This window comes from Pseudopipra pipra, chromosome 2 (assembly GCF_036250125.1).
Source record: "Pseudopipra pipra isolate bDixPip1 chromosome 2, bDixPip1.hap1, whole genome shotgun sequence".
NCBI classification, from domain to species: Eukaryota; Metazoa; Chordata; class Aves; order Passeriformes; family Pipridae; genus Pseudopipra; species Pseudopipra pipra.
This window is the reverse complement of record NC_087550.1, coordinates 116402501-116428138: the sequence shown is the minus strand read 5'-3', so window position 1 is coordinate 116428138 and position 25638 is coordinate 116402501. Positions and strand designations below refer to the sequence as shown.

Below are 25638 nucleotides of genomic sequence, written 5' to 3'. Positions count from 1 at the left end.
GTAGGAGCTGTATTTATAACTTTGCCATTGTTTGTTATTGAGACTGGTTAGGTGTTATTTTTGCCCTGCAGAAAGGCCTGGAGGTGCTTCCCAGCACCGCTCTCATGTTTGTTTTCAAAACTAAGTACAAAGACTGTCACTCTTAAGTTCTCCACTTCCCTTGAGTCCATACATTTCTGTCGTGAGCAGCTCAGCCACTTCACTCTCCAAGCCTTTCCCAACTCCTGGATTAATACCATTAGGTCTGGGTAACTTGTTGCTATTTAATTTATCAGTTTGTTTCCAGCACCCCGTCTGTTGATCCTGGCAACAGAAGAAAAATGCTTTAAGGGCGCCTCTAGAGCAGATATCTAAAGCAAGTCACACACACATCCCTAAAAAAAATTCTCACTCCAGCAGCCAGAACTGGAGATTACAGCCCGGTTCATGGACATGAGCCACACCAAACCAAACAGGGGATCCAAATAACTCAGGTCTTTCTGCTGCTGAACGTACGGTACCACGTTAAACCTCTGTATAATTAGCACAATCCAAAGCAGATGTATTTTTTCTCCCAAATGGTAAATATTCATGAGCTTTATTCAGTTAAGGTGGGTGCTGCTCTGCTCCCAGCTGTGTGTGTGTGTGTGCAGGCACATGGATTGCAGTGGCTGCCCTGAGGACAACGTGCTATGGGCTCAGATATGAACCTGACCTACAATGCAGAATCCCAGAAACATTCAGGTTGAAAAAGACTTCCAAGAACATCAAGTCCAACCAGTTCCCAATCCTCCCCTTGTCCCCCAACCCAGAGCACTGAGTGCCACATCCAGTCCTTCCTTGGATACCTCCAGGGATGAGACTCCACCACCTCCCTGGGCAGCCCCTGCCAATGCTTAACAATCCCTTCCATGAAGAAATTCTTTCTGAGGTCCAACCTGACCCTCCCCTGGCACAGCCTGAGGCCGTTCCCTCTCCTCCTGTCCCTTGTTCCCTGGCAGCAGAGCCCGACCCCCCCCGGCTCCCCCCTCCTGTCAGGGGGTTGCAGAGCCAGAAGGTCCCCCCTGAGCCTCCTTTTCTCCAGACTGAGCCCCCCCAGCTCCCTCAGCCCCTCCTGCTGCTCCAGCCCCTTCCCAGCTCCGTTCCCTTCCCTGCACACGCTCCAGCCCCTCCAGGTCTCTCTTCCATTGAGGGGCCCAGAACTGGACACAGCCCTGGAAGTCCCTCAGCAGTGCCAGCACAGGGGACAATCCCTGCCCTGGGGCTGTGCCCACACTATCCCTGATCCAGGTGCCATTGGCCTCTTGCCCCCCTGGGCACACCCGGGCTTGTGTCCAACCACAAAGACCAAGAGCAGCCTGGGGAGACAGACAAACCAGAGAGAGGAGCTGACCTGCCAGCAGCCCCCTCACCCTTCTCCCCCCAGCCCGGTGTTATTAGGGCCGCAATGGGATCCATGTGTGATCCCAGCCCACATGTGCTCCGTGCTTCCTGCGCTCCCAGCCCTGCCGGGGCCGGGGTTTTAAATGACAGCATTTTATTTATATTTCTGCCGCCAGGGGCCCCACCAAGGCTTTGCTAATTCTGGACACCTGCAAGGTCCGTGAAGGGAGCAGCCAGTCGGCACTGGGGCGGGAGGGAGGAAAAGCACTGGGAAGAAGGAAGAGCAATCCCAAGGATGGGAGTGCTGGGAGCAAGGAGAGAGCTGCTCCCTTCGTTTGTCCTGGAGTATACACTGATATTTTTTTCAGACCAGCCCCAAACCTCATTAAGTTTGGGGTTTGTTTGAGGTCCCCTGTCCCGTGGAGGATGGGGAGCTGCATAACCCAGTGACCAACTCCCGAGCTGCACAAAAACTCGGGGGGGGGTTTGGCCCCCCTTCTGCCTTGAGCACATTAAACCAAACGCAGCCAAGCAAAGGTGGGGGAGGATCAAACCTGTGCTGAGGCAAGCAAACAAAACTGCTTTCTCCAAAGCTCTCCTGATACATTTAATATGGCTGGGGTTTTTGGAAGCTATCTGTCATTTTCGTTTGGCTTAAATATAGATCAAAAAAATCCCTTGATCCCAAGAAGGCACTGAGGAGGCTCAGTCAAGACTCCAGAAGGGATGTGCTCCTTAACTTGGAAAGTTGGCAGATGATTTAATTTTGTTAGCAAATTTGACAACAGCGCCATAGGAATTTTCCAAAAAATCAAAGAGCCCTTTCATAGGCTCCTCTCCCCAAAACTCAATCCAGTGTCTAAGAATAACATTCAGCCCTCATTAATTAATGATATCAGTCCGAATAATGTCAGATTGCCTCAGAGACCTCGCTGGGACGGATGAATCACACCCTGCTGGCTCCAAGGCTCTCCCTCTGACAAACTGCAGTGTGTGATGACGGGCTGCTTTGCCTGGAAAGCACTCACCCACCAGCCCCAGCAGCTCTCAGCCCCTTCTGAGGTGTGTGCTCAGTTCTGGAGCAGACTGAGGTTAATGGGTCTCTGAGATAACACTTGGCTCCTCAGGGACCTGTAGGCTGATGTCACACCAATGTGCCTCTGCCGTGGGCAGCACCAGAGCTGGCCTGTGCTCCCCTAGCTTGGTTATCTCTGCTGGGCACTCAGAGATACACCCTGGCTGTATCAGGAAGGAAAATGTTATTTTCACCTCCGTTAGGTGGTGCTGCACCTCCCCATGGACTTTGTGTGATGGATTAACAAGAACGGATTGCAGAGATCCACTAATTTTTGAGATTCAGAGCAGAGTCAAGATCACATCCAACAGCAAAATGCCACAAAGAAATCTATCTGTGATTCTGGCTTTTACCAGAACTACAAACTGAGATTTCTCACAAGACCTACTCAGCTGATACTGTTCCAACACGGGGAAAGATATGCCAGCTGTCTCTATAAATGTACAATTTTACTGGAGCCGTAATTATGTATGAAAACATCCAGACTGCTTCCAAAGTGCTCTGTCTTAATATTGATATAGAATTGCCTTGTTTCTGCTTGAAATGTAATCACAAATCCACGATTCAAGTCTTCATGTACCCCGCACTCTGCTTTCTGCAAGAGCTGAAAGCAGTGACTCCTCATCAGTCATGAACATGGGGTTCAGCAACATTTGTGTGTCACCATCTTTTTACGTAAACGCTGCGTTCCTGGGCCTCGTGAAAAATGCACAGGCAAGAACAACAACCACGTTGTTTAACACATTCAAATAAATGTTTATTCACAGATGTTCTGGTGATGGCCATGGCTGGTCAGGAATGAACATCATGTCCAATCACTGCACCCCAGTTCCTCGTGGAACAGCCCGATCCTACCACACGACACTTGAGACCTGAGCTGAGCTCAGCCTAAACACCAGCTCAGCACACACACACACACGTGTGGAATTCCCTGTGGGATCCCGGTCACCGGGGAGAAGTGTCAGAGAGACAAAGCTGGGACTTGTCTTTCTGTGCAGTGTTTGTTTATCCGCCGCACACGTCGCGCCCGGTAACGTGAAGCCACCAGTTTCAAATTACAAATATACCATAAATGCCATAAGTCATTTATTTTTCTGCCGCGCCTGGGAGAGCAAATTTGGCACTTTTTAAAAAAAAAAATATCTCGTCTGATGCTGATGTATTCTGATTGCCACTGCAAATATATATGTTTTTGTTAGGCATAAGCAGCGTTTTGATGTGACGGCCAAAAGCTCTCAAAGGGTTTGGTGCTGAGGGGTGGGGCCTCGAGAAAGGCCCATCAGACTTTGGGACCCCGGCCACAAACAATTTTCTGTTCAGTAGGACTGGCCTGAGAACAACTTTAACGTGCTGTTTACTCTAAGGCGTGTTGGTCCCAAAAGCGACTGACAAGCTGCACGCACGGACACTCGTGTTTGGGAGAGGTGCTGCCAAGCGAGCCTGCAAAAACCATTAAACCCAGAATTTGTTATTTTCCTTAAGCATCCTGAAAAATTACACTGGGTGATCGCGTTCTGAAAAATCTGGTAACGTTAATTTCACCACTGAAATATGATTTCTTTTAAAAGCCCCTGCCATAGGATCCACCCCGACATCTGGAGAACAGAATCCAGGCCGACAGACTAATGCACATGTGGAGGAGTGTGTCTGCTCCTTTGCTGCTTCTCAGGACAGACACATTGTCTCCCTCTCCTTCTCCCTGTCCCCTCCTTTTCTTTTTCCTTCTTCTTTTCTTTTTTTTTCCCTTCCTTTAATAAGGCTACACATGTCTCCCAGCTCTGCTGAGAATGCGACCAGTGTGTGATATTGCCTTGCGTCGACACACAACGTCTGGCTTAGGTGATACCAAGTGGTTGCTGCCCTGGCTTTGAATGCTTTCTAGGTTATTAACCAGCACATCTGGCTCTCTCCCTAGGAGGGTGAGTTCTGCAGTGCCCCAGGAATTTCTTTCATACACCACTTTTATTAGCTTTTCAAAAGAATACGGATTACCACTGGAAAGGAAGACTTAGGTCGTTTGCAAACATATTGGTCCCCAACCTGTTTGCCATGTTTAAAAAGCAACAATGAGAAAAGCCCATTATCTGATTTTCAGAATTAATCTTCCTTCATTTTAGCACAGCTTTATTGCTCTTGGTCCGCTTTGCTGAAAAAATGGCTCGTGATTTGTGATAGAGAGAATTTAAAACAAAACAAAAAAATCACAACATTGCAGAAAGCCACAAGGATAACTCAGTTTGGAAATGAAGCACCCAAAACATTAATTTCTAATCCTGTTTTTCCTGCAGACCTCACTCCATCACCACAGAAGGGAAGAGAAATGTGTTTCAGGCTTAATCAAAAGAAAGAAGTGCACATGTAGCTCCAGAGAGCAAATTTATCTGCTTTGCCCCCACGTGGAAGTTACACAGGACGTGAAGTTTGAATGCACAAGTGATATTCCTGTAATTTCCCATCTGGACATCCCTATTTCAGTAATGTCAGAGTGGCCTTTTCTGTTTTCATTTATGTCACTTCTGAAACCGTTTAAGACAAATGGGAAAACTACTTTTCTTGCAGAAAATAGATCCATGTGGGGCAGTTACAGAGGGAGCTCTCCAGGGCTTTCCTTCTACCTGGTCAGTGAAATTCAGCATTCTTGGCCCAAGCTCTCCTGAAGCAAACCTGGAAAAAACTGCCTCCTCACCTGCCTGCCAACCAACCTGGAATTCCACCTTCCCAGGAGGAACCTGCATCACCTGCCACTGCTGAGCACTGCATAAGCACAGACAATATTCTCCATGTAGAGCTAAGCAAGCACAGAAAAAACCAGTTTGCTGGACTTGCTAATCAATCTCTTCTTGAAGCCACATGAGGCCACATTTTCGGAAGCTGTCGGCACTCACCAGCTCCCATTGTTTCAAGTGGGAGCTGTTTGGCACTCACAGCTTTTGAAGGGCTGATACTTCATGGAGGTGTTTAAATGGGAGCTCTGCTCTCCACTAACCTTTTGCAATTGCTTTTGGCTGGGCTGATCATCCAGAAATATCCCACTGCAAAGAGCAGTGTAAGCACTCACAGAAAGTCTATTTTAAAACCAGGCATAAATAGCCCCTACTTCTCCAGCCAGGGAAAAGAAACAACATTCTGTGATTTCCTCAACCAAGGGAGACAGCCAGGCAAAAAGTTCACAAACTCCAGTAAATTCATACAATGAAAACAAAACAAAAATTCCTAATTATGTAAATGAAAACAGTGAATGCTTTCAAGAATGTCACAGCCTTACTTGGGAGATTTCTGCCAAAGAGAGCAAGAATTCGAGTCCATCAGATAAAATCCTGATTTCTTTAGATCAATATCAAAACAAAAGGGATGCCCAGTCACAACTCTTAAGCCAGAAATTTTGGTATCAGATAAATTACAGGCAACAGAACACAAAGATCTTCTCACCTCCTCAGGTCTGAATCTTCTGAGAAGCCCACCTTGGCAGCACTAGGCTTGGCATTATTCAGTCAGCTCCAGGCTTAAAAAATAACCCCGACTCGTTTGGTCCACTAAGGCTCATGGAAATCCTTACAGGGCTTTTTGCTGCGCTTGCCTATAAATTGCATTGTCTTCTGAAGGCTTCCTGTCCTGAAAACAGAGGCACTAGCACAGAGATTCAACTGAGATTGTTTTCCCCCTCTTCTGCTGCTTTTATTTAACACACACACACAAAAAAAAAAAAAAAGGGGGGGGGGGGAGAAAGAGAACTGGTAGAAGTTCCTTACAGGAGTTGGAAGAGGACATCTGCAGGCAATTTAACATGAGGGTTTGTTTCTGTGTCAGCTGGCAACCCCTGGATAACTCTGTCATGTAACTTATATGCTAAAACATGATGTAGGACAACCAGTGAGATTGGGTAAATATGGCAGCACATCAGTTTTATTTGATTATGATTTATACTTTTCTCGGAGGGAGCAGCCCTGCCATAAACCATGGAAACAAACCACGAGGGCATCTCACCCCAACAGCACTGACCACCAGACCCACCTTCTGCTGCAGCCCAGGACAGCCCCAACCTGCCTGTGAACAGCTTTTTTCCAGGTGAAGAGGGGAATTTCTCCATTCCCTCCCAGCAGCCCTCTCCTGACTGAGTGAGGATCCAGCTCATCCTCCTCTGCAGGCAACAGCGCCGGAATGTGGAAGGGCTCGTGCAAGCACAAGGCTGAGCCCACAGTTTGTGCCTCAGTTCTCTGCTTCCAAAAGGCAGATCAGGAACACAGATAACCCAGCTCACCCAGTTCCCCCACTCCATGTGTTTAGCTTCCTCCCAATTAGAAGAATCTGGTCAAGTGAGGAATGTTCATCCATTCTGGTTCCACTCCTGTTCTTGCATCAGATCTTACATATTTTGGCATTTATAGCTCTGCATTTGAACCGAGGCACTGATTAGATTCAACTGGTAAAATTACCTTCCTTCCCCTTCTTCTCTGTGTGCATACTTTGGTTTAGATTATTAGTAATTTAAAAATCAATCTTGCAGTTAAATGTTTAATGGTATAATTGCTTCTGTTGCCTAAATTTGTTTAGTTTGTGCTTTATTAGCATGTAATAACTGAAAGTATATTTTCCCCTGTCTGAGTTAATAATGTCTCTGTGATGGCTGACACTCTTTGCTGGCTGGCTGCAGTTCTGGGACAATTCTGGAAGAATTGGAAAGATTTTCTGAAGCTGTAAGTGAGGAGTCAGTGGGTCCATTTAACTGAATTCTCAGTTGGCCTCCAACTGTGTTTTAAATAATTTTTTTTTTGTTCGTTCTGAGTTCATTTTGAGGGCCTCTTAGTCTAACTGTTGGGCAGGAAAGCTCTGCTGTCCCAGACTTGGACATGTGTGCCAGCTGTGTCACACAGAATCACAGGATGGGTCACACTGGAAGGGACCACAGTGGGTCATCTGGCCCCACCTCCCTGCTCCAGCAGGGTCATCCCAGAGCACATGGCACAGGATTGTGTCCAGAGGATTCTGGAACATCCCCAGTGAGGAGACTCCACACCCTCTCTGGTCTCTGTTCAGGGCTGGGTCACTGCCCAGCAAAGAAGTTCTTCCTCATGTCCAGGTGGAACTTCCTGGGCATCAGTTCCTGCCCGTTCCTCTTGTGCCATTGCTGGGCCCCCCTGAGCAGAGCCTGGTCCATCCTCTGCCCCCTCCCTGCAGCCCCTACAGACCTGGGGGAGGTCCCCTCTCAGTGTCTGCTCTGGAGGCTGAACAGCCCCAGCTCCCTCAGCCTTTCCTGCTCCCAGAGATGCTCCATCCCTTCAGCATCTTCACAGAAGAATCGTCTTCCAGCAGCTCCATGTCCTGGTGTCCTGAGGAGCCCAAGCTGGACCCAGCCCTGCAGATGTGCCTCCCAGGGCTGGGCAGAGGGGCAGGATCCCCTCCCTGACCTGCTGGGAATGCTCTTCCCAAGGCACTTATGTCCATGCCACACAGCCCACGGTGCCCTGCAGCCCTTGTTCCTGGATCTTCTCCACAGGCAGGAGGGCCCTGCAGGTTCCTACCTGCTCACCTACATGGGTTCATTTGCAAGGATGCTCGGGGGCAGTGAGGAAGGAGGCAAGGGCCGTGTCCCAAGTGCCTTCAGACATCACCTGTGGTCCTGCCCTGCAAATCTCCATCCTGTCCTGCCATCCAGAGGTACTGACTCAGCGTTGGGACACAGCTGCTCCCACACAGCCTGCCGTCTACTCCCTGCTTCCCAAAGGATTACTGCACATGTGTAAGGCGTCATCTTGATGTGATTACATTGCTCTGGGATTGAAGTTGGCTTGTTTCAAAAAGGCCTGGGTGTACCCCCAGTTCCATGGTACATATTGAAGTTATGCCACGTAAGATGGGATGGAGTCCATGGAATAAAGAGCAACCTACGAGTCCCTCCTTGTGCTCAATGAACCTACACTGAGTCCTCGTGGAAACAGTGGAAAACACAGGTGATTCCCAAGGACAATTCACCCCTTCCTAATACAGGTCCCCACCCTTTCTTTAGAAAGGGAATCCAGAAGCTGCTTAAACTGAATGAATGGATTGCATTGGAAAGGACCTTAATGCTCATTTCATTCCAAACCCCTGCCATGGACAGGGACACATTCCACTAGCCCAGGTTGCTCCAAGCCCCGTCCAACCTGGACTTGGACACTTCCAGGGATCCAGGGGCAGCCACAGCTGCTCTGGGCAACCTGTGCCAGGATTTCTCTCACATTATTCACAGCCTGGACATGCCAGGTTTCTGGCATCTTGGAAAATGTCTCCATATAACCAACACAGACAAATAATTCTTGTCAGCTCATCCCGGAAGGCTCACAACACTCCACAGATTTACCTACCTCCTTCCCAGTTCTGCTTTGTTGAACTTGCAAGAGCAGGTTACAGTGTCCTACCAAACTTTCACTGCTCTGCAGGAAGGTGATAATGATTGCCAGCAAGTTTATCTTTGATCCAAGGTAATCACAGACAACATGAAAAACACAGTGCATATGTCAAACACTCTTTTAAGCCCCGGCAGCAGAAGAAATTAATCCCTTCCATGTCAAAAAAACCCCAAAGCCTGGAACAGAGGTACTGGCTTAGGGTTGTAGGAGGTGGAGAGAGACTATTTCCAAGGTCCTGGAGTGACAGGACAAAGGGGAATGGCTTCAGACTGATGATTAGGGTTGGTTAGGCAGAAATTCCTCCCTGTGAGGGTGGTGAGGCCCTGGCCCAGGTTGCCCAGAGAAGCTGTGGCTGCCCCTGGATCCCTGGAAGTGTCCAAGGCCAGGTTGGACGGGGCTTGGAGCAACCTGGGCTAGTGGAAGGTGTCCCTGCCCATGGCAGGGGGTGAGACTGGATGATCTTTAAGGTCCCTTCGAACCCCAGACCATTCTATAATTCTATGATAATACAGTAAAACTCACCCATATTAGTTGAGTTTAACCGTGTTGTAAACATGGAGGGCAACATTTAGGTTTTACAGACAGCAAAAAGCTGTAATTCTGAGCAGGGCCTGGTAGTGAAGGAGCACAGAGGAGCCTCTTGGGAACAGAGCTGGCTGGCAAGACAGATATGGGATTTTAGGGGGACAGCAGTCATCTTTTATTTGATAAATGAACAAAATTGCACAAAGAATACATTTATTGCAGAGAATCAGTTTATCTTTCTCATGAAACACATTTGTAAACACCCAAATATTGGCTACTGATGAGGCAAAGAAGTACTTTTCACGAGAATTTGAATTGTCTTGGGAAAGAACTCTGAGAGTCTGAAAATGTCCTACAGAACAAGAGTGAAAGTCTTATGGCAAATGATAAAATAGCAAGTTGGTGAAAGGTATCTAATCAAATGCCCATAACTCTTTATGAGGTAATGTCTGTATTAATAATCTAAAGAAGGGGGATAAAAAACCACATCAGCAAAAGATATTTCAACCTAAAGTCGACTTTGGGACAGCAACAGGATTGGCGAAATAATCCTAAAGAGTCTTGAGGAGATTGGAACAGGAAATAATGAAACAAGATTTCAGATTTAAAGAGGATGGGTTTTAGAACAAGTTTGAGGGTTTTTAAATGGAGGAGAGAGAGAGAGAGAGGAGGAAGAGCAGGGAGTGTGAGAGAGGGGAGAGATTCATTTTTGGGAAGACAAAGCACATGACCAAGCCCAAGAGAATAATCTATCCCTGTTTGGGATGCCGGAGCAGCAGCCTCTGGAAAATGCTTTTCAGGCCTAGAAGAGATAACCAGAAGGATAACAAAGTGGTCATTTGTGACCACATTTGTGACCAAGCAGCAAGTACAGCAGGAAGCAGGGCTGGATGCAGCGGGGAGGGGGGAAAGGCTGCCTGACCCCACCACCTGAGATGGACTCTGACCAGAACTAATGTGGACAGGCTGTGGGATGCTTGGCAACCTCCCCTCAGCTCTCCCTATAAATCTCCCTCTTCAAGAAGGTGAGGAGGAGCAAAAGCAGGGTGAAATTAGGGAGTCTGAATCCGTACAGAGCTGATACACAAAGAGGGAATCAAGGTGGCTGAATACGAGGAAACGCTTCCCGACAACGAGTCAGGGGGAATCATCCCTGAAAAAGGCTAAAGATGACCCATTGCTTGGGATATCTGTGCCCACATCAAGGCAAAATACAAACCCAGTGTGTATTAAACTGTAATCTCTGACTTGCTGGGAGATAATCCCCACACATCCGCAGCATTTGCACTGCAGGTTTCTGCGAGGACTGTCCTGGGCAGGTGGTTTCTGTAATTTTTCAAGGAAGCAGGAGACTGTCCTTGCAGCCTCTTGGAATCCCAAGGCTGCCCAAGCACCACACTGATAAGATCTGGGAGCCCTCAGTCCCACTGAGGAATAGGAACAGGAGGAATCTTCTGTCTCAGTTCCCTCAAAGTGTAACTGGTTTTGTTCCTGTCCCAGTTTGCCTTGTCCGTCCTTCCCAGCTCCTTGTAACTTCTCCCCACCCTCAGCTTCCCACCCCGGCTCTAGTTTTCCACGACCATCCACTTTATGATTTCTACCCATGAGCAGCAGAAATGCCCAGACTTTTAACTGTCTGGCAGACTGCAGAAATGAGATTTAAACACATCTGACTCCATGTAACAGAGGGTTAGTGTAAAGCACATCTATCAGCCAGAGCATTGAAAATGCATTTGGTGCTCTTCAGTTTGCTCTTTCCTGCTTATGAAAAAGATAATTTTTGTTTAAAAACGGCCCCACTTAAGGAATTATCCATGCCATTAGTTCCTATAACAATAGAGATTAAAGTCTCTAGACCATCCCCTATCAAAATAACATACTCTTCTTTGAACATGTCATTGACACTGTTTTCCATCTGGCTGTTGGCAGCAGTCTTGGATTTGCTCCGAATTGCTGAAAGTTCATCAATTATAGCACACAGAAGCCATTATCTCCCTTTTCCTTTAGCAAGGAGGTATTTGCTCAGGCAGAGAGAAGAGGTAGAGTTCAAGAGAAAAGAAAAAAAAAAAAAAAAGAAGAAAGAATTTCCCCACTGAAACTCTATGGCAATCTTTTGGTCACAAGCCAGAATTCTAGGCTTCTGAGAAGTAAATCACGATTTCTGCTTATGAGGACATTCTAGCATTCAAAACCAGTAGTGATTCTGGAATTATTACAGGTAATGCTGAGGGAGGATGGAAATAACACACCCAGTTTGAAGCCTGGAAGTTTGGGGGCTCGGTGAATAAGCACAGATCGGAGGAGTGTCCCCCACAGTCACGATAAACTCAGCTCCTTTATTTCCTGAGAGCACAGAGCAAACCGTGGCTGTTGTTCAAACAAGACCTACCAACTGTGAGCCAGGCAGCACAACCAGGAAGGAGCACAGTGACACTGAGACACTGGTGTCACCCTGTCAGCACAAAAGCAGGGGGAGAGCTTAGAAAGCTCCACCAGAATTAGGAATGTAGGACGCAGTGAGGGGCGAGTGAAGGGGGTGGGACTCACAACGCCAGGGGTTCCTGATACTGGTGCTTTTCCACATCTGTCACAGGGGACATTTGTAACCCTGCAGGCAGCAGCCCATCCCACAGCAGCTGTCAGGCAGCCAGTGTGCAGCCCAGATAACTCCCAGCAGCTTGTTCCCCCCTGTGCACTGGGGCTGAAGGCACCTTCTCACAGTGAGAGGTCACTGCAGGCCGTTCCTCCATGGGGTCACCACCAATCCATACCTGTAGGAGACTTGGCTCGTTAGCCAACAGCTCCCAGGAGCAGTTACTCCGTATTTTCTGGAAGGGGTGGCAGCATGTTAATCACTCTGACTCCTGTGGTGACATCCTGTGATCCAGCAGTGTTACATATCCCATATGGATCCATCCATGCTGCAGTGTGTCTGCCCTCAGCTCACTTCACGTGGGACTTTGGGCAAAGCTCTTTGTATCCTTGGCTCGGGTTTCCCTGCTCTCACTCCCAGCTGAGCTGCCCAAATATCACTTTATAAGCAGTGAAAGAAGTGCTTTAGCAATGCAAAGAATCTGCAAAAGACCAGGCTTCCAGCTTAGTCAAGACCCTAAAAAGAGGTGGGAGTAAAAGCCTGGTTTTATCCTCCTTATCCTGGAGGATAATAATAGTTCTACCATCCTTCCCTTCTTGTCCCCCTGCCTATTCAGGCAGAGACTGCATTGTGCATACAAAACTCCCAGCACAACAAAGTCTTGGATCCTATTTAGAGACTCTAAAATTCCAGGAAAAATAACACATTATATCAGACCCAGAATATGCTCCTCAACAAATAACACCAGTTAAAAAAAAAAAAATTAGATTTAACCCTAACACAACAGATTAGGTACATCCAGCAGCATCTCTCAGCTGCCACCAATTTGAAATCCAACATATCCTTTGGCCAATAAAGGAGTTGTGAGATCAGGTTTTGTAAGACTTCCAATGACAATATGGGATTCTGTGCCTGGAAATGTGCATGTGCCACCATAATCCAGGCTAAATTCAGGAGTAATCGTCAGAAATGGCTGCAGAAATGGAACAATTCTTTTATTTCACCTGAGAAACCACTCATTGCAGTATTAGGAAGAGCTTCCAGATTTGATAACCCCAATTTGAAAGATTCAGAGGCAACAACCTCAGTTACATCCACAGAACAAATGAGGTTGTAGGGACACAGAGCAGCTGAACTTGGCCCAAAGTGTTTGATGCCCTTTGAGAATTTTTTTATTAAAAATATCCCCTTTGATCAAGGTGTCTGGAAGATAAAGTGTTCCCATCTTTCAACTCCTACAGTGAAAAAGGAAGGTTGCAATCCACAAGCTGCTGCCACTCACCTGCCTCTTTGCTCATCCCAAAATCATCACCAAGGAACAGAAAAATCAGACCCTCTAAATACAAACAGACCAAATCTTCCACCAGCCTTGATTTAATGAAAATCACACCCCTTTATCCCAGGACAGACACCATTCCTCATAAATACAGTAATTTTTTTACATACAAGCCATACCCTGGACTCTTCCTGCCCAGTGAAGGCCAAAAGAACAGCAGTAACTCATTTTTTCTGAGAATTGTTTCCACAAAATCCCCTCACAGTGATGGAACAGGCTAACTACAGTCAAACAAGCTCTTCATCTTTGCTAAAACCAGAATTTAATCCTTAAAAAAATAAAAAGTTTACTGAAGGGTCAATATTCACACAGCATAAACCACTAAAACTAAAAGATGCAAATCTCAGGCAGCATTTCAGAGTGTTCCTGTGACTATGGCTGTAAGAACTGGAGTTTAATGATAACAGAAAAACAAAAATACGACATTAAAATACGTGTAAATGACAGTCTTGCCCATACAAAGTGACAATTTTATCAATGTGAGTAATCTTACTTATTTCAGTACTCTCATAGGCACTAAACCTGCGTGGAACTGCTCACAGATCAGGGTCAAAACTCCCCATATTTTGCTGAACTGGAACTGAAAGTCTGAAAAGATACAGCCTTTTTCTTGTCCACATCAAATGTTTCTTTCCTGGGCAAAAGTCTGTGACTCAAGTGAAATCACACCTGAGGCAGCAGCAGGAACCCAAGGTGACCATTTAAGTGATGGATGCTCCACTCGAGCTGAAAAATGTAAAGCTTTATCCTTAGTAACCCTGGGATGAAGCTGCCCAAACAGAACAAGGACACACACTACATTCCCAAAATTGTATAGGATCTGCCTGGGTGCTGGAAATCAGCTGATCCCATTTCTCATTCGGGAATGGAGCACAAGAGCTGGGAGATTTGCTACGTTTTCTCCTGGTAGGGGGAAAGGCTGATTCAAAAATAGCACATAACAAAACTCACACAATGCAACTGAAATCCCCCTTTCTGGAAAAAAAAAAAAAAAAAAAAAGGCATCTCTGGGTGTTCATATTGCCATATTAATTTTTTTTTTTGCATTATTTTTCTGCACATGTTCAGGCAGAAAACCTAAATGTGGGAATCTGTCAAATCTTAATAATCCAGGCAACTTCCTAGAAAGTGAATTTCCAAAGTCACACTCTAAATGTGCATGAATGAGGCTGTGTCTGCCTATTCAAGGGAAGAAAAGAAACAGTACCATGTGACAGTTAATTAAACAAAACTGTATCAAGGATGACTGTAATGACAGCAATGAGAGATCATAGAATCCTAAAATCACAAGATGGTTTGGGTTGGAAGGAATCTTAAAGATCATCCAATTCCAACCCCCTGCCATGGGCAGGGACACCTTCCACTAGACCGAGTTGCTCCAACCTGGCCTTGGACACTGCCAGGGATGGGGCAGCCACAGCTTCTCTGGGCAAACTGTTCCTGACCATCACACCAAGCAGTCTGTCCCATGAACTATCCTTTATCATGCCTGATTTTTAAGAATGTTGTTATGTCCACTTTAAAAGCCTAAATGAACAGAGCACCCGTGGCAGCTTTCCAAAGAATGTGTTTAGACCACAGCAGACCCTGATGACATAAACAGAAATGGGAAGAGTTTGATGTCTGCTTGGCCAGCTCTCCCACCCCAAACACAGAGTAATTGCCTCTCTCACACCCCTTTTCAATTTAACAACAACTTCAGGGGGATGTTGTGCTGAAAACAGGCTCCTACGAGTCCCCTCGAACACACCATTACAGAGATTTTAATGCAGCTTTTACTTGCTGTAATGAGATGCCATAACTCCTGTGGTTATAAAAACCTACTTTTGGGCACCATTTCTGGCAGAAAGCACGAAACTGATCTCTTCTTGAGGTTATTTCTGGTGCTGTGGATATTCAGGCAGCACAGAGAGGTACTAAATCCCCTTCAGGGTTTTGAAGTGTTACTGGTTGAAACCCAGATGATGAGACATGTTGAGGTGAGACTTTCTGGGGAGTCAGAGGGCATGTTTTTCTACTCTTTCCATAAAAACAGCTGAGGGCCAGTAGACTCTGAAAGTGCTGGGTTTGGGAAAACTTGGAGAGAGGGAAGGGACAAGCTCTCTCACTACTGCAACTCATCCTAGTGTCTAAACACAACCCAAAAACAACACAGAGAAATATAGAGAGGTTCTTTCATTCACTACATTTTACATTAGAAGTGAGTGCTTTGTAATAATATTTAATTTTTATTCTATGCCTCAGTTAACAATAAGTTGTAAAGTGAAGCTTTTCTACAGAGAGCTGCTGACTGGGAAGTGGAAGCCAACTGAGAAGAATTTACGTGGAAGAAGTTGCAGAAAATGTAACTTCAAGGAAAGACAGACAAAAAGGCACTCAGAAAGAATGACAGAAAAATTTTCACTTCCAGCCCAGCATGGTTGATTTGTTTATTTGACTACAGCAGTGTTACTACACCAGCAGCATTTTCAGATGGCAAAATCAATGTGAATGAGAAAAACACAGTTTCATCATATTGTTTGTACAGAAGGATCTGATGACTTTTCCCATCTAAGACATTGCTATAAGAGTGTCTTTTTACTTTGCAAAAGTTACTGTTATTATCTAGAAGCAGCCAGGAAAGCTTTTCCAAAAAAAACCTCTAGATGATGGGATAATGAGGCAGGAACAGTGTCCCCCAGAGCAGTTACTTTGTGAGGCTCAGATGCTATTTAGAATAGAATCATGGAATGGTTTGGGTTGGAAGGGACCTCAAAGATCACCCAGTCCCACCCCCTGCCATGGGCAGGGACACCTTCCACTAGCCCAGGTTGCTCCAAGCCCCGTCCAACCTGGCCTTGGACACTTCCAGGGATCCAGGGGCAGCCACAGCTTCTCTGGGCAACCTGGGCCAGGGCCTCACCACCCTCACAGGGAAGAATTTCTTCCCAATATCCCTTCTAAACCCACTTTCTCTCAGTGTGAACCCATTACTACTGGTCTTATCACTATAGTTCCTGAAAAAATTTCTGTGCAATACCCCAAAATGACTTTTTTTCAGCAATGCATCACCAGCTACACCTGCCAAGTCCAGCAGGTTCCAAGTCTTCAGTGAAGAAGGATAAGCAAACACAGCAACAATAATAATAATAATAGCAACAATACAGTAAAAACAGTACAGCTCCTTCTAAAATGTGGCAAACCAATGCTGGTTTTAAAGCATTTTAAACCATGCACTGAATCTTTTCGAAGGGATGCCTGTTTGGCCTTGAATTTTTGCTTTATGCTCGTTTTGCTTCTTCAGTTGAACTAAATGTTTGCCACTGGCTTTCACGGAGCGGAACCAGGAACACACAAACTCAGCATTTGTCAGGTAGGTATATTTTTTATCAAGCACACCAAATATTAAAGGTTGGTCGAGGAGATTTAATTTTAGAAAAAGTTGTCCTTAAAATATCCACAGGCTTCAGAGCAGATCACACAGGTGTCAGCAACAAAGACTGCAGGACTGACTCAGACAAAAGCACGTAAATATTGAGGAATGAAAGAGCCGGTGTTGGGCAGCAGCACAATTTATAAACACGTAAGAAAACCGGGGGTATGAATACATATTCTTTAATTTTATGACTCTCCAAACATCTGAGGACACACAATAAACAGGAAACTAACCTTGATGTGAGCTGCTGGATCTGGGACAGTCTGAATCATGTCCTTTAACAGGCCAACGTGGTTACCAGGAGCTCAGATCCCAAGGCAGCTGCACAACCAAAGAAACAGAAGTCGTATGATTACATTTAAAAAGTTTGTTTTCAATGGAAATCTCTTATCTTTTCATAAGATAAGCACCTTTCCTTCCCCAGACCTCCCTGAGAATCAGTACAGTTGAAGCTCTGAGAAAACCTGTTGATACAGACCTAAGATATATTTCATACAGGAGAAAACAGTCAGCCCTGAAATCCTCATGGGAAAATGGTCTTTATTTGTAATGGACAGTTAAGAAAAAAGAACTCTGCCCTGCACAGCCCCATTATTCATCTGAGATATCGGGGATTTCCACAATTCCCAATTTAGAAACAGGACTGGGACAGATCTGGAGTTGATATAAATAAGCACCATATCACAAGAGCTGCAAATCTGGTCCAGCCGTTCAATTAACAGCACTTGGATGTCCTGGAATCCCCTGTCCATGTCCAGTAATACAGCACAGAGGGGCTGGGGCAGGTGGAGAGCATTTGTCTGCATGGGTAGGGAGTGGAAAACCATTAAAACAAGTTAAAATAACAATATGTAATGTAAATAATGTTGAGTCCTGCTCAGTAACTCAAACAATAAATTGGGATTGGTAACTCAGGACACTAGAAAACATGGAAAATTCAGGAATAGGAATATTATTTAAAATAATCTTTTAATCCATTCTCCCTAAAACCCTGCAAATTCCCATTTCTCACACAAGATGTTTCCTTCTGCCCATGACCTTGAATTTATCTTTTAAAGCAGCAAGGGACTCTCAGAGAAATGAGATTTTTATTCAGCATTAACCATTTTTATTTCATTATCCCTTCTTACATCTGCACTACATTGGAAATCAAATTGCAGGTAGATTTTACCTACTGATTTAGGAGAAATACCTACTGATTACCTATTGATTACCTACTGATTTAGGAGAAATACTGACTGACTAGCACTGAGCTGCAGCCTCCCCCAGAAGCACTGGTGTAAGGGAACCATCTATAAATTATGCAAGTTTAATTTAAATAAATTGCTCTAAAAAGTGCAACTGAAGGTATCACCATTTACATCTTAGCACACTTCCCCTTTACCACTTAAAACAGGCAGTTTTGCCCCACTTCAAATCCATGAAAACAAAGTAGTTAATTTGACGGCCTATTAAAGAAACCCCCCCAAACAAGCCAAATTCCCATTTTGTCCCCTTTTCTCAACTCTCTGTGGATAATCAGTTGGGATAAATGACATCACGGTTTAAAGCAAAGGTTTTTCTTTCCACACAACTGAAATATCTTCAAAAGCAATGGATGCTGGTTCCAGTAAAGGCAAAATTTCACCAGCAGTGTTGTTCAGGTTGAAGCCGCTGACGTGGCTCTTGGTTCCCGCCCTCCCTTCCCCAGTAAATCCATGCCTGCCACGTTATTCACTGGATTTATGGGATTCGTATTTTAAGCTTTGGAAACATCACGCACGGGATCTGGAAAGTGCTGAACTTCACATAAAATGGACGGAAAAGTGCTTTGAACCCAGTGTCGGATCATGTTTGCACTGTTTGCAGACTCTCAGCACTGTGGTTACCTCACCCCCAGCGAAGGAGCCCACCCAGGGAAGAGGGGAATTGTGCCACATCCCTGTTTATTTCGATCTCTGCTCCAATTCCAACAACACCCAGACAAAGAGAAGGGGTTCCAATGCTCCTTACGGAGCTCTGTCCCTCTCTGTCCCCCAAGAAATGCTGCTTGTTCCCCCTCCAGGACCAACCATGGGCCACCTTGCAGGACCTCCAGATTGCCCATCCTGCTCCAGCTCACAGAGCCACCGAGCTGGGAATGCCTGACAGGGATTCCTGCCTCTCCAGAGTTCCCATGACCTGTGTGGTTCACCTGACAGAAGCAGGATTTAGCTTAGGAAGCACGTGTCAAGCTCACAGGTGTGAACTGCATCCCAAAAATGCCCTGTGTCGCTCTGGGGTGGCAAACAGACCTTTCTTTCAGAGCTCAGACTTGCTTTTGAGTTAAAAATAAGCTGTTTGAACTATGCCAGTCTCATTCATATTCCATCTTTCCCCAAGAACATGAATTCTTTATGGAAGACAAGATGATGGAGAACATTTGCAAACCAGTTGCCAACTCTGTACCACACGGTCTGGGAATCAAAGACAAGCAAATGTTGTCCAAATTGTTATCCAAGCAAATGTTGGAAAGATGCACGTGAAGCTGTTCTGGACATTTGACTTTTTTCCCTGTACTTCTGTGAACCTGAAAAGGGGGAATTCTTCTTTAAACTCAACCTTTGGCAGTGCATTCTTCTTTCTCACCTGGATATTCAATTCTAGCTACTCTAAAGTGGGACAAATCCTAGTTTGCAAAATGCATGAGTTTTCTCTTTTTACCTCTGGAAATTACAGTTTAAAAAAAAAAGCTGTGACAGTTTCCTTGCTTCCCCCCCCCTCCCCCCCCGATAGAAATATAATTTTAATTATTTCAGCTCCACCTTTACTGGTTGGAATTGGAAGCTTCCAGACATCTGGTGCTAACTTGCTGAACCAGATGGTGTCTGTTGCCAGAACCTCCTCCACCCCCACCCCAAATTTCATGCTGGTCATGTTTGTGCTTGACAGTCTGTGACAGGGTCTGCACGTGGCTGTAGGTTTTGCCCTGCATCCCCTGGCTGGCAGGACTCCAAGGCAAGAGCCAAAACTGACTCTAAAGCCTGGTTTAGAGAGACATCTCTTTTCAGGAAACTGAAAGTTAAACACCTGCTTAAGTGCCTTCCTGATTTAGGGTTATCCTGGAAGGATGCCTTGGACCTGGTCTAGTGGAAGGTGTCCCTGTCCATGGCAGGGGGTTGGAATAAGATGATCTTTAATGTTCTTTCCAACCCAAACCATTCTGTGATTCTGTGACTCTATGGAAGGATATATCTGTAGCCACAGAGCAGGTTTTCTTACACTTCCTGGTGTCTTGAGTCAAGATTAGCATTTATTAGTCCAGCTTTAGCAGGACAGATCCCCGGGGCAGGGCATCGAAGAGTGGAGACACAGCAGTCCTTCTGGAGCATCCCAAAGATGGACCCTAAAAGCTTCTGCTGGCAGTGGCCAGATGCTTCTCAGTGCACTCCCACCCCACAATCAACAGGCACCCCCAAAATGCAAATAAGCTGTATTTTAGTTAAATACTGAGGGGGCAGAGCGTGTCCTGAGCATTCCCCAAGGGACCTGGGAGAGAACAGGCAGGAGACTGCTGGGACAATAGACCAGAATCACATGTTCTGGGCACACCCCTGAGAAAAGAGGAGAGCTGGCATCAGGCTGTGGGCAGCACTCACCCCAGGATCTGGCTTTTGGGGCTGGTTTCCATCCCTTGACGCATCCGAAGCGTCACACAAGAACAATGGAGCTGGCGAGAAGTAACAACATTGCCGTTGAGATGGGAGACATAAATTCCCCTCTCGTGTTCAGGACAGATTAAAATACCAAGATAAAAACAAGTTATTGCACGAAACCAGCCAGAGCTGGGCATGCCAGCTCTACCCAGGAGGAGACAGATAAGCTCTGGAGCCTGTTGTCTTTCTGTACGTGCAACTGGAGGTTTTGGAGTTATATAAATACATCAAATGAATCCAGTGAAATTATGTACAGCCCTAGAGTTCACCAGATGTGAGTGCATCGTTCTTCCTTTCTAGATTCATATCAAAAGGATCAAACCTTTTAATGCACACATATTTTGCCAGATTACTGAGGGGCTGAACGTCCCCTCTATACCAGGGGTGCTACACAGCCCTATTGTACATTTTTGAACTCATGTCACCTTGCAGACAGGAATTTAGGTACGTTCTCAATATTTTGGCATGATGTGCTCACCTAAAAAAGCCAGCAGGTTCCTCCTGATGTGTCCTACACCCTGCACTACTGCAATGCAAGAAAGCACGACCAGGCAGTCAGCAACGCTGATACAAAAAGGCTCCAGGCCAAACTCCTGGCAAAGTGATGCCCACGTGGAGCAGAGCTTGGCTGCAGCAAATAAAGAAACACAGCCCATGCTGCTCTTCTGGCAGGGGTGAACATGGCCCAAATCCCTGAATCATGTAGGTTGGAAAAGACCTCCAAGACCATCGAGTCCAACCTGTGACCAATCCCTGTCTTCTCCCCCAGCCCAAAGCACTGAGTGCCATGTCCAGTCCTTCCTTGGACACCTCAAGGCATGGGGACTCCACCACCTCCTTGGGAAGCCCATTCCAAGCTCAATCACCCTTTCAGTGAAGAAATCCTTTCTAATGTCCAACCTGAACCTCCCCTGGTGCAGCTTGAGGCCATTTCCTCTCATCCTGTTCCTTTTACTGGGGAGCAGAGCCCGACCCCCACCTGGCTACAACCTCCTTTCAGGGAGTTGTAGAGAGTGAAAAGGTCTCCCCTGAGCCTCCTTTTCTCCAGGCTAAAAGTCCTTATCTGCACAGGGAATAATATTCAAAATACAGCCACAGTGTGCACCCAACCCCAGATAATGAAGGGCTGTTTAACCAACAGCAAACGAGATGCCCGAATCACTGGGCCAGATTCCTGGTGCACCGAAACCAAGGACAGTATTAAAGGGTTATCCAAGCACAGGCTGCACAATGAATAATACACAGTGGCATTGCACCAAATTTCACCAGCATAACTTAGGATGTTTACCATTACTCACAGGAGGTGAATCCCTGAACAGTTATGCAGAATATCTCACGTGAGTGCCAGCAGGACTCTCTGACCCCCTCACTCTGCCATGCAACTGGACTGCTCATGTATTTTATAAGAACTGATGTTTTTCAGCTGTTGGAAAACTTTTGAGACATCCATTTCTGGATTTATTTTTTTTTTTTTCAGGAAAGTTCTTTTTCTGTGTCTGGGTCCTACCAGCACTGGTGAGACTGTGTAACAGAGAGAAAGGCTGGGATATTCAACAGGCAGAGGGACTATCAACCTGGTGTGCAGAAACAGCATAAGCTCCTGCTGCTGGAGGTTAAAGCTGCACTTCTTTGGTGCCCTACATGGGGTTTTCAGCCTTTCTGAACACTTAAAATAATTCCAGTTATGGTAGGAGTCCCTGTATAGCAAATTTAAGCCAAATTTAGGCTTGCTGCACTTTAGAAGTAGCTTAGAGGTGTCAAGAGCTACAAGGAGCACTTGCAGAAAACCAGTGTGCAGTCATTCCCCTAGTGCTGCTGCTTTATTCATATCATAGGGCTTTACTGAAATTATTAATTTTAGTTATTCATTTATTTAAATTAAGTCCTTGAACAGGACTAAGAAGAGAAGAGGTGAAATCCTCATAAACAGGACTTTTGCCACTATTTCAAGCAATCCAGAAATTCACCCACCCTGCCTTAGTTGATGTGGGCAAAGCTCAGGAGAATCTTACAAGTGGGCAATTTGGGAACTGCTAAACAAACAAACAAACAAGTTTCCTGCACAGCATGGTGAGTTTTTGCCTCCCCTTCTCTAACAATTCCAGGTTTAGGAGAAGGTGGTGTAGCTCCTGCTGGCACCAGGGTTTGCCAGGACCATGCCCCGCTCTGCCCTGCAGACATTGGATTTCTGGGAGGGAAAACAGCTCAGAGAGCAAAACCCAGTAGTATCCAGTGAAGAAAGGCCCCAAACTGAAGCCACATAAATATTTATAATTCAATATTTGTAGACTGATAAGCAGAGTGTGAAACACAGCTCCTCCAACCCCAGGCCACAGTGAGCTATTGCACAACAGAGCTGCACAACACAGGCTTAAAGCTTTTATGTTGAACTTGGGGTTGGGTATAAATACTTCAATTTTGGGTTGGTGTTTTTTGCTTCTTTCACTGCAACTCTCTGTGTTGTGTCAGCCTCGGCAATAAAACCCTGAGGAAAAGATCCTGTTCACTCAAGAAATGCTTCTGCCAGGGCAGTTCACCTGCAGACAGTGAGTGTCTGCTCTCAGGGTAAGGCTTTGTGGTTGCAGGTGGGTGCCATGAATAAAACAAAAGAAAGGAGAAGAAAATCAAGATAGGGAAAGGTGTGTGAACCAACATTTCTACAGCTTTCCACCCTCAATGAAAATTTTTTATACTCACCCTGCCCTTGAAGGACAGAATTCAAGGGATGTTTTGTGCACTGACTAATGTGCTCAGTTCTTTAAGAGGAATTTAAATAGAAGACTAACTCATTGATAATTTTCCAATAGCATCTCTTGTTAGTTTGAGTGGGTTTTTTTTTAATAACATGGCATTTTTTTTTTTTTTTTTTTTTTAAATCAGTGGGGAAAAAACCCAAAAGCTGAGTGGAGGTGGTGGATTGATGGGTTTCAATTCTGGCAACAAAAAAAAAAAAAAAAAAAAAAATTCAGATTTTTGACTTTCAAGAAACACATAAAGAAGTTAATCACAGAATGGTTTGGTTTGGAAGAGATCTTAAAGGTTATCTGGTTCTATCCCTCCATCACAGGCAGGGACACCTTCCACTAGCCCAGGTTGCTCCAAGCCCGTCCAACCTGGCCTTGGGACATTTCCAGGGATCTAGGGGCAGCCACAGCTTCTCTGGGCAACCTGGGCCAGGGCCTCACCACCCTCACAGGGAGGAATTTTTTCCTAATATCTAATCTAAACCTGCCCTCCTTCAGCTTAAGGCCACTTCCCCCTTTTCCTGTCCCTCTCCAGCCCTCCTGGAGCCCCTTTAGGCACTGGAAGGGGCTCTAAGGTCTCTCTGGAGCCTTCTCTTCTCTGAGCTGAACAACCCCAACTCTCCCAGGAGAGTTGCTAAATCCCTTTCCTCTTTATTTTTTTTCTTTTTTTTTTCGCAGGAAATGAAGAAAACCCAGCCTTCCTCCTGAAAAGCCTCCTGAGGATTTGCTTTTATGACCACACTGATAAGCCCCCTCCCTCACACGAGGTTCACACTGCTCCTGTCAGTCAGATCAGAGTGCTGGTCTAACTGGCAGCAAATCCCCTTTCTGATGGGACTCCCTTCCAGCAGCACCAGCTCCCTAGTGCAGGGAGTCCTGGTTCTCCTGGAGACCTCAGGATAACACAGGGCAGGAGGGAGCACATCACAGCTTGGAGGAGGGGGCAAGACTTGCCCCTGCTGGAACAAATGTGAGGTTGGCGTGGTTCAAGCCGACCATGAAACCACAACTTGAATAACAGCAAGTTGAATAAGCAAGTCAGTAACTGAAGCACAAGCCATGTGCCTCCACCTGTGTGTGAAGCACAGAGGGCTGGGGGTTACAGCTGGCTCTGCACTCACAGCAATGCCCCAGGACCCCAACGTCCATGGGGGTAAAAGATGCAACAACCTGAAAACACGTCCGTGCCATCTGTGCCTGTGCCTGTCCCTCCTGGAGTTCATCAGGATGGAAGATGGATTTTCTTCCACTTTTTTTTTTTTTTTGGAGGGGTCAGCTCTCCTACATTAATCCCTCCTCTCCTCCCCTTTGAATGTGGAGCTGGTGGAGAAGGCACATTTCTGTGCTACCACCCAAAAGTATCTGTGCAGCTACTGCTTATCTCATGTTCCAGCCCGTGATCTCAGGGGAGGATACGGCCCTAAATTAGCTCATTTACAGTAGGAACTTTAAACTACAGCCAGAAATATTTGGGTTTATTAGTCCTCCCTATATAGTGCCTCTGACCAATAACTTGTTTTATTTATTTTTCTGGCGAATTACCATGTTCTTATTCAAAGCCATAATGAGGATTATATATCAGTGTGGAATGCAGAGCAGCTATTCCTGAAACTCCCAACTGCATATAAAAGAGTTTGGAATTCCCCAAACGCTATCTCTTCAGTCCAGGCCACTTACAAATGTGGTTAAACATGAATGAAGTAATATCTTCAGAAAGGAAGGAGACTTTTGAGTCACGTCTGACACATTTAACTGCACCAACCACTTTCCACAGCTCAAGGTTTTCACTGTCTATCTTAATACCATGTAGGGGTGTTTGATAGTGATTACTCCCTGATGCTTATCCTGTTACAGGATACTCAGACACACACACGGGATACCAAGTGGAGACTTAATGAATGAATTCAAGACTTCGTGCCCTCCAAATGCAAAACCACAGAGGCAACTAGAAAAGCTGCCAGATCAAGTCAGAATTCCCACCTGGTGCACTTTGCTGCCTTTCTGTTTCACACCAGAGATGCCCTGTCAGATTTCTGTGTTTAACTATTCAAACTCAGCTCAACTCCACACTCAGCTGCAGGTGGGCACCAGTCAGCCCTAAAGAGCAAGACCCGTGGCCATGAAGTAACCACCACGTAATTCCTGACCACAGATTATAATTAAGGACCTCAGTGCTCTACAGAACTATGGCTTTCCAAAGAAGAACATTGTAGAAAAGCAGGATGACATCAGGAGAGATATACAATGGCAAAGAGCAGTTTCTAATTTTATATTCAGCCCATTGTTAAAGCCCAAACCTGTTTCAAACACTTTAACCAACGCTGCACTTAAAATTACATGTGCTGGAAGATGCACACACTGTTAACAAAAGAATTACGAACAAATTATCTCGAGGCTGAAGCCACAAGCTAAAGAAAAACAACTATCTCCTTTTGAAAGATAAAAGCAAATGAAAGTGTTTTAGGAAGTGAAGTAACAAGATTCAATTCAACAATAACAAATTACATATAGAATCATAGAATTATAGA

General features: G+C 45.6%; 1 protein-coding gene across 2 annotated transcripts in view; it reads right to left on the bottom strand.

The window, feature by feature from the left end:
• Nucleotides 1–25638, bottom strand: part of ERG (ETS transcription factor ERG) — a 149115-nt gene that overhangs the window by 93087 nt on the left and 30390 nt on the right. For both annotated transcript variants that reach the window (XM_064647049.1, XM_064647046.1), the window contains exon 2: nt 16926–17013. In XM_064647049.1, the coding sequence (XP_064503119.1) occupies nt 16926–16964 (39 nt within the window). In that variant the 5' untranslated portion in view covers nt 16965–17013. The remainder of the gene's footprint in view (nt 1–16925; nt 17014–25638) is intronic.